Genomic DNA, 20,966 nt, shown 5'->3' on the forward strand with positions numbered 1-20,966 from the left:
TTGATTGCAACACTTGATTTGTTTTCTAACATTACACTAGCTCCATCAGAATAAAATGCAATGAAATGATTTTTTATATAGTTATTAGAAAATCCATATGAATTTAAAGTAGCATGTATATATTCCAGTGGTATTTTCTAGTTCTACAACATTATTAAACAAGAAGGGGCTCGCAAATTTGAGAAAAATTTAACAAAGGACTCGCGCGAGCCCCTTATAGCTTACCACTGTGAGCGTCCATGTGTGGCTCTGCGGTGGGTGTGGAGCTCAGGCACCGAACTAAAAACTCCTTAAATATGAATCCTTTCTCCTCAAATGTTTCAGGGACCCTAACAAAGTCCCATCAAGTACTGATACTATAGATACAACATATGGAAACAGAAGCAAGAAACAAAAGATATCGGATACTAACATAAATGTACCACCCTTTTTAATCATTCATGGAACAGGTGAAAAACCAAATTGGGAAAATGTCACCCTTCTTTATCCAAAAAGATTTAGAAGGACTGGCAGGACCTCTCAAAACTGTCAAGAAATTGCGTTCTGGTGATATCCTCGTGGATACAATGTGTAAACAACATTCCAAGAAACTATTCAGAGCAACGACAATGGGTGGAATACAAATTGCAGTAACACCTCACAGAACACTCGATTCCAGTAGAGAAGTGATATCAAAATGGGATCTCCCTGATGTTTCTGATGAGGAGATATGTTCAGAGCTTAAAGTCTGAGGAGCATCCTGATACATAGGGATGGTCGCATGGTCTCAACCAAGAACATCATCCTTACTTTTGATACACCTAGGCCTCGGACAGCTGTACAAGCAGGGTATCTCAGCTGTCCTGTTAGAATGTACATCCCTAACAAACTGAGATGCTTTAAATGTCAAAGATATGGATATGCTGCAACTGCCTGTCGTGGTTCTACTACCTGTGCCCGATGTGGTAGTAAAGAACATGATAATAAATCTTGCTGTGAAAAAAAAAAGCTAAATGTGTTAACTTTCAGGGAGATCATTCAGCTTACTCTTGTGCATGTCAGAAATGGAAAGGTGAAAAAGAGATATAAAAAATTAAAACAGAACAAAACATAATATATCAGGATGCAAAAAGAAAGCTGGCCACCATTACACCTGTTCTAGGATCCTCTTATGCTGAAAAAGTAACAATTAAAAAAGTGCCAACAGCAACTCAGACATGTATGTCTATTCCACCATCTGATAATTTCACCATACCTGAACTTTATGATTGCATGTGCTTCTCTGTTGAGCGTATTAATCACAAGACCTATGGCCTTACTCCGGAGACAACTTCAAAAATGGTCTCATTCGATGAAAACTCACCTGTCAAAAAAATTATGCCGGAGACATCACTCAAAGATAAACCACCAGATGCTCGCACAGAAAAAAATGGATACCTCGATACCCACTGAAAACAAACTAAACATGCCAACTGATCCTAACACATTTGATGTTTTGAACACTCTACTAGAGAAAGAGATAGCCGTCCATACTTCCCTAAAATAGTGGATAAATATAAATTTGACAAAGGTAAGCCCACAACCTCCCAAAAACCAGACAAGTCAATAAAATGAAGACAATAGAAAAATTTTTAAATGGAACTGTCGTGAGATTCGCAAGAATATTGACGATATCAAGATGTTGTTGCAGAAACACAAACCTTTCTGTTTCTGTCTACAGGAAACGTACTTAAAAACCAGTGAGGACCATACTTTTATGAATTTCACTGTTGTACGTAAGGACAGAACTGGAAGTTATGATAGGTGTTTGACTGATGCCATCAGTCAAACACCTATCAATGAAGCAGTAAAATATATAACAGAATGCATTGTCCAGGCAGCAACAGCCTCCATACCAAAAGCATCATCTCAGTTTCCAATCTATCCAAAGCCTTGGTAGATCCCAGAATGTCAGACAGCCAAAAAAGATCAACACAGAGCTTGGGGCATATTTCGTAGATATCCCACCACATTAAACTTAATAGCTTTCAAGCATGCTCGAGCCAAAGCAGAATATGTAAGATTTGAGTCAAAAACAATTATGCGTCCAATTTATTACATCAATTAATCAAATGACCAGTCCAAAAAGTATGGGATAAAATCCGAAAAATAAAAGGCAGATATAAAACACATTGTTTGTCTACCTTAGACCAATGGAAGTGTTATTGCTGATCCCAAAGCTATTGCAGATACTTTGGGAGAAAATTTTGCCAGAATCTCAACAACAGCTTCATATCCTCCTGAATTTTTAATTCTGAAAGAGGAGTAAGAGAAACAGAGACTAAATTTTTCTACCAATATTCTTATGCCATACAATCAGCCATTTGTTAAGAAAGAACTAAAAAGTGCTCTTCTACAATCTCACCCTAGTGCAGTAGGGCCTGATGACATCCATTATGAAATGATGAAACATCTACCATCATCCTCTATGGATCTTCTTCTCTTATTATACAATAGAATACTTGCAGAGGAAGAGTTTCCAAATTCTTGGCATAAGTCAATTGTCATTACTATCCCAAAACCAGGAAAAGCTCCAACACAAGGAAATAATTATCGACCCATTGCTCTGACCAGCTGTCTTTGTAAGATACTAGAGAAAATGGTTAATACCAGACTTCTCTGGTATTTAGAAAGCAACAATCCTCTCTTCAATACACAATTGGGTTCCGTAGACATCGTTCAACTTTAGACCATTTGGTTCATTTAAAAACATGTATAAAAGATTCTTTTATAGTTTACTATATTCGGCATGAAACTCTCTGATTCCAATCTTTGAGTTTCTTATTCAGTTTTAAAACAATGTGGGATTTAATATCCCCTTAATTTAAATAATGTTTATATCGCCGAAATGAAGCCTTTTGGCTCTTTATATTTAAGTAACTTAATGGTTGGTTGCACCCGTTTGGAAACTCATATAGCAGAGTATATAAGTTCTTTTCGCTATACACTTTGGTGTTAATTTGGTCTAGCTACTCACTGATGAAGCCTCTAAAAAGGCTGAAACCGGTCTGGGTAGTGACTTCCCACCATAATGTAATAACAGCATACATTTCCTAGGAAATGTGTTTTTACATTATGGAAAATACCTAAGAATAGCGATCAGAACTTTACCGCCTTTGCTGTGAGTTCTCCGGTATTGTACTACGTACTAGGGTCACTTGCATTAGCTCACGCTAGTGATCGCCGATACTTTTATAGTTTACTATATTCGGCATGAAACTCTCTGGTTCCAATCTTTGAGTTTCTTATTCGGTTTTAAAACAATGTGGGATTTAATATCCCCTTAATTTAAATAATGTATAAAAGATGCATTTCTGAAGCAAGAATGCCTTGTTTCAATTTTTTTTTTTTTTGACATGGAGAAAGCTTATGACACAGCCTGGAGATTTGGCATATTAAAAGACCTCTATAACTTAGGTTTAAAAGGACACCTTCCTGTATTTATTAAAAACTTTCTGTCCAGGCGAACTTTCCAAGTCAGAGTGGGAAGTATGCTATCTAGACCGAATCATCAAGAACAGGTGTTCCCCAAGGCTCTGTCTTAAGTGTGACACTCTTTGCTATTAAAATTAACTCAATCACTGAACAGCTTCCTCCCATTGTAAACAATGCTCTATATGTTGATAACTTCACAATTTACTGTTACTTATGTAACATGAGGGTAATTGAAAGACAACTTCAGCAAGCAATTGATGATGTTTTTTTGTGAGCTCTTGATAATGGGTTTAGGTTTTCAACAGAAATAAAGTGTCTGCTTACACGTCTGTCAAAAACTCCCTCCTCACTCAGATTCTGAATTAATAATGGGATGCATCGTTATTCCAATAGCTACAGAAACCAAGTTCTTTGGACTCAACTTTGACAGAAAACTTACATTTCTAGCACACATTCATCAACTAAGAGAAAAGTGCAAGAGAGCTTCGAACCTCCTTCGCACTCTATATTCTACTAAGTGGGGTGCTGATCGAGCTTCATTGCTCCATCTTTACCATTCACTTATATGTTCAAAGTTGGATTATGGGTTTCAAGTCTATGGTTCTGCAAGACAGAGTAACCTACGATGGTTGAATATCATCCATCATCAGGGTATACGGATAGCTACTGGTGCCTTTTGCACGTCACCTACTCAAAGTCTTTATGTTGAAGCAAATGAACCAGCTCTATCACTTCGATGGAAACAGTTGTCTCTTAATTATGCACTAAAGATAAAGTCACTCCCAAATCATCCTACATGGACTAGTCTCTTTTCTCTACATCGGGAAGCTCAATATCGCACACTTCCAACTGTCATACGTCCTTTTGGTATACGTGTTAAAGATACTGTGCAAGCTGTTGGTATAAATGTTGACAAATTGCTTACACTAAGCATAACAGCATCCCTCCATGGTAGGTTTGCACACAATCCTGCAACCTCTCACTTTGTCAGCTACAGAAATCTTATACCCCATCATTCATTTACCTGCAATTGTTTAATGCACATAGAGCAACACACACACTGATTTCTTACCCATCTATACTGATGGTTCAAGAACTAATACCTCTGTTGGCTGTGCTGCTGTGTTTCCTGACATTATTATCTCAAATCAGATCCCACCAGACTGCAGTAATTATACAGCAGCGTTACATGCCATTCAGCTTGCACTTGTGCAAGCTGAATGGCATGTAGCTCTGCAGTTGTCCTTTTGCATATAAAAGAAAACTGCTACCAAAAGTGTATAATTTATACAGACTCATAGAGTTCTTTACAGACTATCTCCTCTGTATAATTCATATCCAGTACTTTATGAGGTGCTACACCTGTTTCACAAAATGAAAATCCTTAATTTTGATGTTCAGTTCTGCTGGATTCCCTGCCACATCAGAATTAAAGGAAATGAGTGCTGCAGGTGCAGATGCTAAATCAGCTCATACCTGCTTCACATACTGTTTGACAGTTCCATATACAGACAGCTGACAAGATCAAGCTAATTGCTCGGTTGGAGTCAACAGGAAAAGAAGCATTAACAAACAAATTATATAACATTAAAGCTGAAATTGAACACTGGCATTCTAGTCAATGTACAAAGAGATGGGAGGAGGAGGTTGTTCTTGCTAGGCTCTGCATAGGCCATAGTTCCATTATGCATTCTCATTTGCTGAGAGCTGATGACCCTCCCATATGTGAAAAATGCAACACATATATCACTATTCATCATATTCTGGTAGATTGTCAAAAATTTACACGAGAGGGGAGTGAAATTTTCAGATATCTAACCAAGCCATATACACTCAGGGAAATGCTAGCAGACTCAGGCAAATTGCATGATGTTTTTAATTTTTTAGAAAGGCAAACACAGTTTTTGTACAAACACAGTTGACTATAAATTTGTTTATATGTAAATACTGTTTTGCTTAACTTAACTTTTATAAATATATATTATTCATTAGGTTAAATCTGACCAATTATGTATTACTGTAGGCCTTGATCCTGTATATTTGTATCACCCTGCTGCAATTTTGTTAATATGTAAATACCATAATGCTAAACTTAAATTTATACATATATGCTGTATAATAATTCCTTTCTGACTGTAAGTATTAGTATAATAATGTTTGTTGTAATCTTACTATATGTAGATACTGCTTTCCTTGACTTGTTTTGTATATACATATGTTAACCTGTACTGTTATCTATTTATGTACTGCTGAAACCTCTGCAGTAATTTTGTTTATATGTAGATAACGCATTGGTTAACATAAATTTTGTGTATGCATCTTATTTACTACTTTATTTTTTGAATAATCATGTAGTGCTGTAGGATACCTTGTCTATTTGTGTACCTTCTAGTAATTCTGTTTATATGTATTACTAAATAGTTTATACTACAATGTTAAATTTAATTTTCATCCATGCATATTATATTTGAGTAGTGGTGTAAATAGGACAGCAAGAGATATGAGATTCTTGCTTGAGGTGTTACGAAAGAAGACACAGAGAGGAAAGATAGTGTGTGTGTTGCCTAGGTATGAATGACGAACTGAGCAGAAGAGCGGTAATATTGAATAACATAATAGCTAGAATGTGTGACAAGAGAGGACTGGAATATGTGGATGCTTGGAGTGCGTTTAAGGACAGAGAGGAATTGTATGCAAGAGACCACTTACATTTGAATGAGGAAGGACATAGGCATCTGGAGAGATTGCTGTTCTGAAAAAGTCAGTGTGTCCCAGGGAGGATGGTAGCAGGGGTGGCCTCTTGTGGGAATGGGTACTTGGGAGAAGGGGGACAACATCAGGTAACACTGAGTCCAGTGGAGTCTAGAGGGGATAATGCTGGATATAGAAACAATGGCATTTACAGGGTGTTCGGGATAAATTTGACATATTTATAATTAATTATATTTTTCCGTAAGTTACATGTATTAACACACACTTCTCTTCATTTAAAAGTTTGGACCCTTCTTCATTCATATACAAGATGTCAGAAAGGATGGATAGCTGGAACCCACCTGAATCATGGAAGAGAATAACTTGTATCATGATGATTCGTGCCCGCCATCAAAATAAGGATATTACGACTGCTGCCCAATGCTCCCTGAATACAGTAAAAACAATCAGGCATGAACTAGAGACTTGCAATGGTGACTACGAGGATGTAGCAAGAAGAAAGATCCCTAGCAGACGATCTGATTGCGTTCGTACAGCAGAATTCCTCGCAAATCTGCAGGAACAGATGTTGAAGAACCCTGGCATTGGAATTCGGGCTTTGTTCGTGGAGTTGCTAACTGTAGTCAAGCCCTGGATAACAAGGGTAGCCAATGGTAGGCCGTATGTATGGCAGCAGGATTCGGCCCCTTGCCACACCTCTGGGAAAAGTCAAAAATGGTTGTCTGAAAATTTCTACGACTTCACCAGTCCAAATGTTTGGCCTCCAAACTCCCCAGACCTTAACCCCATGGATTATTTTGTATGGGGCGCAGTTGAAAAAGACACCAATCGCACTTCCAGTAATACAAAAGCCCAGTTAATGGATAAAATTAAAACAGTTTTTGCGGCCCTTCCCAGGGAGACTGTAGCATCAGCTTGTTCGAGGTTCCGAAGCAGAATTGAAGCTGTGATCGATGCTAATGGTGGTTATTTTGAGTAAATCTTGTTGATAGTATTGTAATTAACTCTGCCTGTAATGTTTTTTTGTCAATTCATTAAATTTAATAGATACAAAGAAGATTTTCTTTTTCCTTACGAAACTGTCAAATTTATCCCGAACACCCTGTATATGCTATATATTAATGCCAGGAGTATCCGGAATAAGGGAGAGGAATTGGTGCGCAGATAGCATCAGCCTGGCCAAAAATTATTCGGATCACTGAGACGTGGTTGACAGAAGAGGATATAATAGCAGGAATAGAAGTCGGTGGGTACAGCATTTTTCGGCAAGATAGGAAGGGAAAACGTGGTGGTGGAGTACTGCTTATGATAAGTGATGACCTATGCCCTCTAAGTGTGGAGACTTTGGAAGGCAGTGACACTAATGATTTTGAAAGCATATGGTGTGAGGTAGAGGTGAGCAAGACAGGATATTTAGTGGGATGTTGCTATAGACCCAGGAGTACAGAGGGTGGGGACCAGGAAAAGTTTAGACAGTTGAGTTTGGCAAGTGCAAGAAGAATGATTGTTATGGGAGATTTTAACGACAGTAGTATAAACTGGGGAGAGGAAGATGCATGTAGCAATAAGGAAATGGAATATCTAGAATTCTTGAGGGACAAATGTCTTAGGCAACATGTAATAGAGGGAACAAGACGTTCAAGAGGTTTGGATTTGGTTATAGCATCAGAAGAGTTGATAATAACTGAGATGACATCTCTCCCACCTCGGTTCCTTCTTGATGGGGAGGAGGTGGAGAGGATCCAGAGGCAAGTGACTAAGATGATAATAGGTCTATGGAATGAACCATATGAGAACAGGTTGAAGATTTGTGGGTTGCAGAAACTAGTTGATAGGCGGAGGAGGGGAGATATGATTGAGACATTCAAATTGCTAAAAGGATTCTATAGGATTAATTCTGAGGATATTTTTGAGATCAGGACTGGTGGTGGGAGAACTAGGGGACACCTATGGAAGCTGGGCAAGAGTGTGGTTAGCAGGGGTGTTAGAGCTGGGTTCTTTACTTTTAGAGTGGTAAATGAGTGGAATAAGCTGCCCGAGTCTGTTGTGGGTGCTATGACGGTGACCAAATCTGGGCACAGTAGTCGAGATGAGGTCTTATCAAGGCTCGGTACAGAGGTACAATAACTTGCTTTTCTCTGCTCGTCAAGGTATTTTTCAACAACCAAGTGAGTTGATGAGCTGATTTAGCTACTTTTGCAGTGTGCCCCCTAATCTTCATCTCCCTATCCACCAACACTCCCAAGTCCCTGGCCTCATCAATCTCTTGGAGTACGGTTCCACCAATGTGGTATACTGCTGCTAATCTTTTCACCCCAAAATGCATAACCTTACATTTTGTCACATTAAATTGACATCCATTCTCCTTAGCCCAGAACTCCAATCTATCTAAGTCATCCTGCAAGACTTTGACATCTTCTGCATTCACTATTGCCCTACCCAACTTTGCATCATCAGCGAAGAAATGAATTGTTCCACTTAGATCCTTCCCTATATCATTAATGAACAGATTAAACAGCAGTGGTCCAAGAACAGAACCCTGCGGCACACCACTAGTCACAGGCCGTCTTTTGGACTCTACTCCTGAATAAACTACTCTTTGATATCTCTCCATCAACCAACCACCTATCCACCTCACCAACCCTATATCCATTCCCATATGTTGTAGTTTACGGATTAGTATTCCATGTGGTATCCTGTCAAACGCCTTTGCAGGTCCAGCAATATCACTGTAAACCCATTTCCCTTATCCAGTTCAGCCGTCACCTTGTTATAAAACTTGAGCAAGTTACTGAAGCATGATCTACCCTTCACAAAGCCATGCTGTCCCCTGTACAGTATCTTGTTTTCATCAATCCATTCCTGTATTTTTCCCTTGACTACTTTCTCTAAGACCTTGACAACGACTCCTAATATGTTGATCGGTCGGTAATTTGCAACCATAGTCTTGGATCCTCCTTTGTGCAGTGAAACTATTTTCCCCTCTTTCCACACCTTCGGGACTAAGCCAGACCTGAGACTCAGATTAAACAACATGGTCAAGGGCACTGATAATTCTTTAGCCGCTTCACGCAAGACCCGTGCCGGTATACCATCTAATCCCACAGATGTGTTCACATTAAGGTTCTGTAATAGACTAGTCACCTCCACTTCATTCATCACTATTCCCGTATAAACTAATGGTTCCTTCATTTTTTCAATGTCACCACCTGGATGATATGCTTTTGCAAAGTGCGCGCTCAGTAACTCCACTATATCGACTGATTCAGTGACCTCCTTACCATCGTCATTCCTTAAAATCATTTTACCGTGTACAGTTTTTTTTTTGCTTGCAGCATATTGGAAGAACTGTTTTGGATTCTCTTTTGCTTGCAAAGCTAGTTTCCTTTCATAATCCGCTTTTGCATTTTTTACCACACTCATTACCTTTCTGGCCTGCACTTTATGCCGTTCGTGTGCCTGCAGGTCACCCCTTTCTTTAAATTCCCTCCACAGTTGTTTCTTTTTTTGCAGCTCAAGCTTAATAGTGTTATTCATCCATTTAACCCCTACCTGTTTTACTATTCGGACCCTAGGTATACAATTAGCCATCACCTCCTGTAAATGCTCCTTGACCACTTCCCATGCTCTATCGACGTCCAGCCCTTGCAGTTGTACATGCCATGGCACTGATCCAAGCAATCTCCTAAGCTTGTCATACTTGCCTATTTTTGTACTGCTATAAAAGCATCTATTATAATTTTACATATATGTAGATACTGCGTTCCCTGGCTTAGTGTTTCGTATTTTGTGTATTAACTTATATTGTTAATTATTTTTGCACTACTTTAATAACTTCTGACCTTGTGTGTTGCTGTGCCCTCTGCAGCAGTTCCATTTATCTATAGATGCTGCTTTGTGGAACTAGATTCTTGTACAGATATTGTTTACAATTTTCTGTAAATGCTAATGTTGTAACCTTTAGTATGGCACATTATGACCTTTGTAGTTTTTGTGCCAAATAAACTATAAACCAACCAATAAATCTTTTATATCTGCCATCTGCATGCCATCATCATCATTCAGTGAAGTGTTTCTTCCACATTAATTTTTTGTTTACTTGCAACATAACGATAGAATTCTTTTTTGAATTTTATTTGGTTTGTAGAGCTAGTTTCCTTTCATACTCACTTAGTTTTCTATACAATATTTCTAACTCTTCTTGCCTGTGCCCTATAATTTTTAAAATTGATGTCATCTTTTATGCACACAGTATTCCTCCCACATAATCTTTTTCTTAAGAATCTCTTTTTTAATTAGACTGCCTATCCATTTCACTCCTGCCCCATTTATTATTTGAACTGTAGGAACACATTCCTTTATTACACCATCGATGGCTTTTTAAATACTTTCCATGCATTGTCAATATCCTTCCCATTGAGCTTAGTATTCTCTTCAGTTGGTCACAGTTTCCTGTTTTGTAATTCAGTCACTTTTCTGTCAATACAGCATGATCGCTGTCAATAACTGTAGGCTAAATACTCACATCTTTAACTGAACCTGCCACACTATAATCTGATCTAACACTCCTTGATCTTAAGTTGCTTCTGTCACATGCTGCTTAATAAATTTGGTTCATTCTTTACATGAGATTTCACCTTACCAGTCACCAATTTTCATCAATCACTGTTTGGATAATTAAAATTTAAGTCACCCATGATGATTACTTATTTAATCCATCAGGTTGATTTGTTGATTCATTTCATTTCATCATCAGTGTACTATATCTGTAATAACATCCAAATGTATTTGATCTGATAACTCCACATCATACCATATAGTACATGGTGTGATGTGGAGAATTACTACATGGAAAATTGATACTGATATTACAATCAATTCATTCTACTAATGGACTCAAATCACCCAAATATCATTAGCATCACACCTTTCCTATCTTGTCAATGCTTCCTAAATGTGTTGCACTCTTTACATTTGATATCAGTTAATATATCCACATCTGAGAGAATAATCTTACTAATGCCAACAATCTGAGGCCATAAGACGTACACTAAGGCAAGAAACTCAACCCCTTTGTTTCTGATACTCCTGGCATTTGTGTACTGACATAATAAGCTACCTCCTTTCTTTCTTTCTTTCTTTTTTTTTTTTTTTTGTATACTTGCCTCTGTAGTCTGCATGACACATTTGGACAACTTTCAGATCTCTATTCTTATCTAAAGCTTCATTGGTACAGACATCCTTGCACGTAAGTCTGAACAGGATGAACACACAGTCATCCTTTCATCATAATTGCCTCCATGATTAAGTGTATCTGTAACATTAACACAGTTGTATAACTTGCATAGATTCTTACCATTTAGTACCCAAAAGGATGATATAACATATAACACAATTAGTGAAGGCTCATCGTGATGCTCCTCCGTAGTGCAATTGGAAGAATGACAATACATTGCACCCTTCAATTGGAAAAGGCCTAAGTTCAATTCTCATTGCAACAGGAGAATCTTAATGTAGGTTTTTCAATTGAAGGTGAGTCAACTGATCTCATACAGAGGTAGCAGGATTTTTTTTTCCTGGAAACTCAGGTTTTTCATCCTGCATGCAGACAAATTTGTCTTCAGAACACATGCAATTTACAGACAAAAAATACTAGTGGTGGTGGACAGTAGGTGGCATTGGTGTAGATGACGGTAGTGGCGGTTCAGTGTAGGTGGTGGATTAAGTGTTGGACACAGAGTTGTAGAGTAGGTGCCCTCCCTCAATGAGCCATTGGACTCCTTGGAGGTGTCATGAAATAATAACAATAATGATGAGAAACTTTAAGATAGCTTGGAACTACAACAAGGAAATGAGACTGATGCTGCTTGGGCTCTAATCAAGAGGTATTTAACAGCAGGAGTTTCTGAGTGTATACTGAAAGTGAAAAGGCTAAATAAAGTAGCAGTAAAATGGATGAATGAGGAGATTAAACATGTAGTCCAAAAAAGAAGGCCTTATGGAGTCAACACAAGATAAAATGTAATAACTGGTTGCATGAGAAATACAAAGTGCAGGTGGAAGGTGACTCAGTTGGTAAGGACAGGAAAAGCACAGTATAAGGTAAAAATTGGCCAATCAGGCCAAAAAAATCCTTGAGAGTTCTTTCAATATGTGGCAAGTAGACAAAAGAATGATTATGGAATTATGATGTTAGTAGATGAAAGTGGTAACAGCTGCAGAAGATATAATTTAGGTATATTTAACAGCAGGGTATTTCATTCTCATCAAAGCATAAGGCAGTAGGGCTTGACATCATATCACTACATGTCTTAAAAGAATTCTCTAAAGAGTTAATGGCATTCCTGTTTGACAAGTCGTGGAAAAGGACAAGTTCCGAAGAAATGGAAAAAGTAGAATTGTACCACTTCATAAAGGGGTGATAAGACTTTGGCTACAAATTATAGGTAATATGCGTATCATGAGTTGTGGTTAAGTGTTGAAGCGGTTGGCAAGACCTAGGATTCAGAATTGGGCTGATAATAGCAGTATTTTCTGTGATGGCCAGGATTGATTTGCTTATGGAAGTAATGTTTAGCATTCTGCTTGTGTTTTACAAGAAGTAACAAATTAATTGAGTAAGGGAGATGTGCATAGAGCATGATATATTTAGATTTTTCAAAAGCCCTTGATAAATTGCCACATGACAAGCTGGTAGCATCCTTGGAACTGTCCCAAGCTGATTTCTAAGATTATTATAATCACCTGCCTTATAATTTCACATAAATTCTTTTCTCTTCATACTTTTGCATGTCCATTCATCCTCCAAGTCAAAACCACATGATTACTCTCTCCAACCAGGGACAGAGATGCCATGTCTGTTACAGTCAGATCTTTTGATGCTATGACCAAATCCAAAACTCTTGAATCCATTGTGTTCCTTCTACTACATGTTACCAAAGGCATTTGTTCTTCAAATCCAGAAGTTCCATTCCCTTACTACTACTTTTTCCCAATTTATACTGCTGTAATTAAAATCTCACATGACAGGATCATTGTCCTCTGAATCCTCCACTCTGAGAGGACACAACTCATCACTTATCATAAATGATGAGTTGTGTCCACACGCTTCTTATCCTGCTCAAAATTGCTGTACCCTGCTACTTTTATTCCTGTTAGTATATCATCTTCTGTCAATCATGTTTCACTCATCCCAAAATCTTTGGACAGGCAGAGGCTATCAGTGCCACCAATTCTTCTTTATTTTGGATACTCCTGGCATTAGTATAAAGCATCATCAATGCTATACCTTTTATAGTTTATCATGTTTACTAATATTTAATATTTTCTTTCACACTTCTTAACATATTCCTTATACTTTCTGCTTCTTCTTTCAGTGCATCTCTCTCTCACTCTTTCTCTGTCTGTCTCTCCAAGAACCTATTCTCACTTGACATTCATCCCCATGATCGACATCATCTTTCAAACCTACTACATTCCCAAATTTTATATTCTTATTCTTATGCCTCTAATCTTCCTCACCCTCAAAAAAAAGTACTGCTAGGTATGTTTTGGATTTGAACCTGGGACCTCTTGCACCCAAAGCGAGAATCATACTTCTATATCAGGGCTATATTCCATCCATTAACGTGGAGGAGATTTTTCATAGCATAGAAGGAGAGAAAGGTAGAACAAGAGGCCATCCCTGGAAGCATTTAATGAGAGCACATGAACAAGAGAATGAAGAGCAGGTTCTTTGAATTTGGAATGGTTGATGTATGAATGCATGAACGTCAAGCGAATATAGTGAGTGTAGAAACTGTAAATAGGTTTGAAGCATAGTTTGATGATCTTCTTTGTGTGGGAGTGTTGACTTCTGTGATAGCTTTGACTCCTTGGAGGTTTGATGTTAATATTTTTTATCAATATTTTGTAGTCGAATCATTTCCATTGTTATCTATACTAGAACCTCAGCAGTGAACAACAAAAGACTTTCGGAATAGCTGGATTTCATTTGGTCACTTGTGAAAGGCTGCAAACTTTGACCAGAAGTTGTTTTTAGAAATGGCAAATTTATCTCAATTAGGTCAATACTTAAAAAAAAAGTTATTAGCATCTTTTAAAAATTGTAAAAATAATATTACTGATTGGCTGTATTTTATTGCAGGAAAAACATGCCTCTTCTAGTGAAAATTGATAGCGGCTGCATGTTGCCTTCATGTTATTGGTTGGCAATTGCTGATATATGTTGAGGATGTTGAATTCTGCATTTAATACAAGTGTGTATGTATATATATATACACACTAAGGAAAATAAAAACATAATTCTAATGTGCTGAAAATAAGATAAAAAAAAATAATTGTCAAAAATTCATTCCTCTTTTTATTAGAAATAAAAATTTCTAATATCTTTCAGGTAAAAAAAAATAGTTTGGATAAAGTGAGAAAACTCTGATGCATTGGCAAATGAATTTTTCATCTAAGATATGACATTTTGCTTATTTGAATCCTGAAGTGGCTTAAAAAATTTTCTGATCTCTCTAGAGCAAAGTTCCCAAATTACATTACCCTAGCTCATTTCTATCCACAATACTAAATTTACATTAGGTTTTTCAATCTCTTGTAGATAAGATTCATATTAAAAAAATTCTTTGCAGAAATGACATTATGGAATCAACATTTAGATTACAGTTCCACCTCCATGGTATCAAGACTCATTGTCTTAATATCTCTACTTAGCTTCTACTTAACTTTATAGCAGTAGTAGTAATATGATAGATAATTGCTTTAATATAGGTATGTAAGTTGATGTACTTAGAAAAATTAAAGTTGGAAACTTAAAACTTACATGAAATAAATTTATTAGCTGTAAAATTTTCACCTATTTGTTATAAGCATCCTCATTACATTGATAATGGAATATAGCATAAAATTACAATTAAAGAATCATTTTCAGAAAGCACCACTATAGCATTCAAAGGATGACAGACGGTTATACAGTTCCCAGTTATTTAAAAAAAAATTAATTCAAAATTATTACATCATTTTATTCCTGATTATTATATATATTTTTTAAATAATTGGGAATTTTACTGACCATCTCTTGTCCTATTAACACTATAGTGGTGCTTTTTTGAAAATGATTCTTTAATTGTAATTTTATATTGTATTCCATTAGCAATGTGCTGAAGATGCCTATAATACATAGCCAAAAATTTTACAGCTAATAAATTTATTTCACATAAGTTTGTAAGTTTCTATCTTTCATTTTTCTAAATGATGATGATATCCATCATACTACTGCTATAAATTTATGCCAATCCATATGATTGGTCACCCAGTTTCAGTGCATTCCTCCCACTTATTAGCTTCCATGCGAAAAACATACTCCTTAATCCTGTTCTCACCATGTTTCTTTGCGTGGAGGATGGTTGAACCATGGAATGCATTGCCTGATAGAGTGGTGAGAGCGAGAACAGTCAATGAGTTTAAGGAGTGGTACGATAGACTTTGTATTTCCTAGGAGGGACCTCCCACGATGAGTCTTGATAGACTTGTGTTTCCTAGGAAGGACCTCCCGTGTTGAGTCTTTTGACTCCTTTGAGGCCTAAATAATAATAATAATAATAATGTTCTCTCTCATATAACTTCCAGGGATTGCTCTTGGAAAGTTGTGATGGTTCGAGTGAGAAATTCTTGCTCATTCTTCTGCTTTCTGAAGATCCCAACACTGTCTATCCAATAGCTCTTATCAAGAATATGATTTGCCTTTCTTTGTTACCTATCTTCAAATTCCATTCAGGGTCTCATTTCTGAAATCTTGGTGACCAAGTGTGTTTACATTAGTCAAGATGCAGCCTGACCAATATATTATACAATGGGATTATCACTTCCCATTATTTGTATTGTGTTGTGTTCACTAATTTGCAATGTGTGTATGTGCCCTAAACTTCATTTCCTTATCAAATATTAAGCCAAGATTCTCTGCCTTTTTTACTTCCTGCAGTACAGCCATTCTATTATTGCATTCATCCCTTTTTATCTGAAATCCAAATGCAAGGCTCTGCATTTAAATCTTAAATAGTTATCCACTCATCTGTCCACCTTAGTGGCTTATTCAAACCTTCTTCAAATGCCTTTATGAAAATTCTCATATATTTGCTTCACCACTAATAGCTCTTCCCAACTTTGCACTGTGTGAGAAACAAAAACAAATTGAATCTCTCTCTCTCTCTCTCTCTCTCTTCCATAGTCAGTGGCATATGTTGCATACAGACTGCAATTGGACTCCTTTCCCCCCCAAGTTTAGATCTAGCCTTGTGTTTTGTTGCATATTCTTCTAACTCACTGTTTCTCAACCTGTGGTCCGCGACGATGGGACAGGTGGTCTGCGGGCAGACTTAAATTAATTAAATAAATATATATTTTTTAATTATCTAAACAAATTAAAATTGAGTAAATAAGTAAAAATTATTGAAATCAAATGGAGACTTAAAAAAGCAACAACAAATATCGTAAGAATGTTCAAAGGTGGAAGCAATCAAACTATATTGTTTACTTCACCCTTTTTATTATTCGTCATTCTGCTGCTAAATTTGTACCGGCAGAATGACAATAATAAAAGAGGGGTGAAGTGAACAATAATATAGTTTTATTGCTTCTGCCTTCCCTTACTGTTTTGTCAGATTTGAAGTGATGTGTTATCCACATTTCAACCAATGACTGGTTATTATTATTATTATTATTATTATTATTATTCAGGCCTCCATGGAGTCAAAAGACTCATCGTGGGAGGTCCTTGCTAAGAAACACAAAATCTATCAAGACTCATTGAGGGGAGGTCCCCCCCCCCCTAAGAAACACAAAGTCCATCATACTACTCCTTGAAATCATCAAGCGTTCTCGCTCTCACCACTCCATCAGGCAATGCATTCCATGATTCACCCACCCTCCATGCAAAGAAACCACTCCTCATCCTCTTGCTCACAGTTTCCTTTCGTAATTTTCAGGGATGGCCTCTTGTCATCACTCCTTCCTGCTGTTCAACCAAGCAAAAGAACTCCCCAATGTCAACCCTGTAACCACCTCTCAACAGTTTAAAAGTCTCAATCATATCACCTCTCCTTCTTCTATCCACCAAACTTTGCAGTCCACATTCCCTCAGCCAATCCTCATACTATCATTGTACAGTCCTGAAACCATCTTTGTTATCTGCCTTTGTACCCTTTCCACAGTTAATTTATCCCCTTCAAATCCTGGGGACCAAATCTGAGAACAATAGTCCAAGTGTGGTCTGATCAGGGTCTTATACAACGGAATGATAACTGTTTTATCTCTGCAGGTCAGTGTCCTTTTCATTATTGCAGCAGTCCTCTGTGTTACTTCACCACCTTTGCAATATGCCCGCAAAATTTCAGGTTTCTATGAATCATCAACCCCAGATCTCTTGTCTCCCCTACTTCCTCCAGTATAACTCCTCCCATAGAGTATGCAGTGTCCCATCGATGTTTCCCAAACCTCAAGACCTTAGATCTTGCTGCATTAAAGTGACACCCCCCATTCATTTGCCCATCTATCTTGCTTATTCAAATCCTCTTGCAGGGCTGCCACTTCTGCACTATTACTAATAATTCTTCCCAGCTTTGCATCATCTGCAAACAACTGAATATCCCCTTGCAATCCACTGACAATACCATTGATATAAAGGTTAAACAATATAGGTCCCAGTACTGAGCCCTGTGGGACCCCACTTGTAACCCTCTGGTTCGTTTATTGATTTTTATTATTGAAGGTTTCCCTCCTTCAACCAAGGCTCAGTATATCTTGAGAAGTGCTAAGTGATACTTGTACAAAGTGTGTCCTGAGTTAACCCCAGTATTATATATTTATATATTTTTCAGAAACGTTTTTTAATAATGGAATAGTGGCTTAGAACTAGGACTTTGAAAAGAAGGGCAAACAGGCGATGAACCCTAATTGTGATGCAAGTGTTGTAAGACCGAGTAAATCTGATACTCTTAAAGAAGAAGAAACAAGCAGTTCAAAGAAAAATACAGTAGGAAATATAACAGTTCATATTTGGAATTCAAGTTTACTTGGTGTGGAGATGAAAGTGAACAGAAACCTCAATGTGTTTTATGTTATGAAGTGTTGTCGAACGAGTGCATTAAACCTGTGAAACTCCGATGACATTTAGAAACTAAACATTGTGATGTGAAAAATTAGCCAATTGAATTTTTTCAGCGATGCTCAGGGACATTAAATTATGGGAAAGATATAGTTTCGGCCATGGGTTCCATTAATTGCAAGGCATTGAAAGCATCCTATCTCTTTAAGAGCAGTATGTATCATAAGAGATGACAGAATTTTAACAGATGAATTAGATGTTATCTTGAAAACATTAAGAAACAATGGTTTTTACCCCAAAAAATTAATAAACAGGATTCTTTTCTCTCCCCCCCCTCCCAACAGCAAACCCAAGAAACTCATTACATGACCTCTGTTTCCATTCCTTTTGTTGGCACTGTTTCACAAGGAATTGCCAACCTGCTAAGGCCTCACGACATCAGAGTTGCTTTCAATCCAATAAAGACTGTTCACAATATGTTACGGTCACCAAAAGACAAGATTGGAGTTTACAGCATCCTGTGTTCTTGCAGATTGAATTACATAGAACAAACTTCTACAAGTTTAGGAATAAGAAAAAAGGAACATATTGGAACAGATGGATAAGGAACAGAGAAGACATTTCTGGTTTAGCTTCCATTTTTCCAACACAAACCACAATATTGAATGGGATAAAAGTACTATGCCGTACATAGAAGATGATTACACCTCCCGCTCAATAAAAGGAACTGCAGTAGTGATCTGTTCAAAAGGTAGCCTAAACAGAAACCAAGGGATGATCCTTGGTTTCTGTTGTCCTCTAGTTGGCTGCAAAGTTGCACTCTGACATCTGGAAATCACTCATAAGATCGCTTAGCACATCAGAGTTCAACTTTGCAGCCAACTATAGGATGTACCTGCTAAACAATGACTGACCAACTGCTAATATACACGCTCCATGCGTTCGTGTAATGGTTCATATGAATTTAATATTTTTTATCCTTTGGTTATGTATTAGTTGTAATTTAAGCTGATTTTTTGTTCTTTAAGCTTTTTGTATAGAGTTATCTTACCCAGATGAAGCCACCAGTTAGGTGGCGAAACTAGTAGGCTAACATTCTGTATCAAAATCTACAACCCATTAAACCTAGTTTATATAATGGGTGTCAGTGAAACGTAGAGAAATGTCAAGTTATGCATTTTGTGATAAATCGATTACAAGCTGTGTACCACATTGATAGCATTGTACCACAGGAAGTAGATGAAGCTAGAGATTTAAGGGTGGTGATAGACAGAGAGTTAATTAGAGGACATATTGCTAAAGTTGCTAAGGTAGTTCCTAAGATTACTTGGCTATTAAAGAACACATTAACTAGTAGAGATAAGGAAGTTGTTATTCCTCTTTATATGGCCTTGATACGTCCATATCTGGATTACTAAGCTCAAGTCTCATCTTCTTGATTTCTGATGGAGAAGATTCAAAGGCTAGTGATTCAAAGGTGACTGGTCTGGGGAATGTTCCCTATGAAGGTAGATTGAAGGTATGTGGATTTCTGAAGTTGGTTGATAGGAGAAAAAGGGGGGATATAATAGAAACATTTAAGTTACTTAAAGAAGTTTTATAGGATTGATGCAGGGGAAATGCTTCAGCATTTGACTAGACTATGCAGAACAAGAGGTCATTCCTGAAATTGAGTAAAGGCGGGGTTAGTAGGGATGCGAGGACTAAATTTTTCACTTGGAGAATGGTGATGAATGAAGTGGGCACAGGTGTCTGTTGTGAACGCTTTTTTCTGCTAATAGGTTTAAGGAGAGGTATATTAGATTCTGTGAATAGTTTGGTTTTCTGCAATAAGTCTGCAAACTCCATGGAGATGTCTGTGCAATAAGAATAAAATAATAGAACATAGGCTATGTATTCTCTGCCTCATTTGTTTGTTGTGTGTTACAAAAACTCAAAGTTCTGGTAAAAAAATAAAGTCTCTGAATGTTTAACTCCCCTTTAGTTGAAAAACCCATATATAAATGTTTTCTTGACATCTAAATGGAATTCAAACAATATTTTCAACCAAAGGGTATTGGTGATGCCAGCTTAGTTATGAAAACTGTATTCTCATCTTCTAAATATTAAAATATACTTTAACTCAGAGAATTATTGGTGAATTAAATGTTGCTTCAGTGGACAAGTCTTTTACCATGTTAAATAATTTCCCACAGTAGAAATACAGTACTTGTACTTCTGCTTCTGGGGAAACTGTTTGAGAATTTTTATTTGTAAATAAGTCACAACATTCTTTTATATCATAAATGGCTTGTCATTTAATATAATACCCTTGACAAACCAAAGATTTTATATCATAGTCTTATGGTACACAAGTTAGCTTGTTTTTACTGGAGAAACAGTTCATTCTTCACATTAAATATTGATGAACATTAAAATCTTAGCTATTCTAAGAAAAGAAAAAATCACTTTGCTTTTATGTACTGTTCAGTAAGGTAATATTATCTTATTGAATTAAAAATTAAGCACCTCTTCCAGGTAATTTTTTCACCCTTTTTTTTAACCTTAAAGTTTATTTTATAGCTCCTCTTATTTTGTTATTTCATTTTATAGACTTTCAGAAGTTGGAACGTGAAGCAAGGATTTGTCGTAAATTAAATCATCCTAATATAGGTGAGAAACATGATTTTTATCTCTCTCTCTCTCTCTCTCTGTG

General features: G+C 37.0%; 1 protein-coding gene across 1 annotated transcript in view; it reads left to right on the top strand.

Moving 5' to 3' along the window:
- The window catches only part of LOC150096303 (calcium/calmodulin-dependent protein kinase type II alpha chain-like), a 736,535-nt gene that overhangs the window by 43,322 nt on the left and 672,247 nt on the right, over positions 1-20,966 (top strand). Inside the window, exon 3 of the mRNA XM_090409027.1 lies at positions 20,864-20,923. Coding sequence (XP_090265153.1) covers positions 20,864-20,923 — 60 coding nt within the window. The remainder of the gene's footprint in view (positions 1-20,863; positions 20,924-20,966) is intronic.

The sequence above is a fragment of the Typopeltis vanoorti genome, chromosome 19, assembly GCF_054136105.1.
Source record: "Typopeltis vanoorti isolate ZY-2024b chromosome 19, IOZ_Tvanoo_1.0, whole genome shotgun sequence".
Classification (NCBI taxonomy): Eukaryota; Metazoa; Arthropoda; class Arachnida; order Uropygi; family Thelyphonidae; genus Typopeltis; species Typopeltis vanoorti.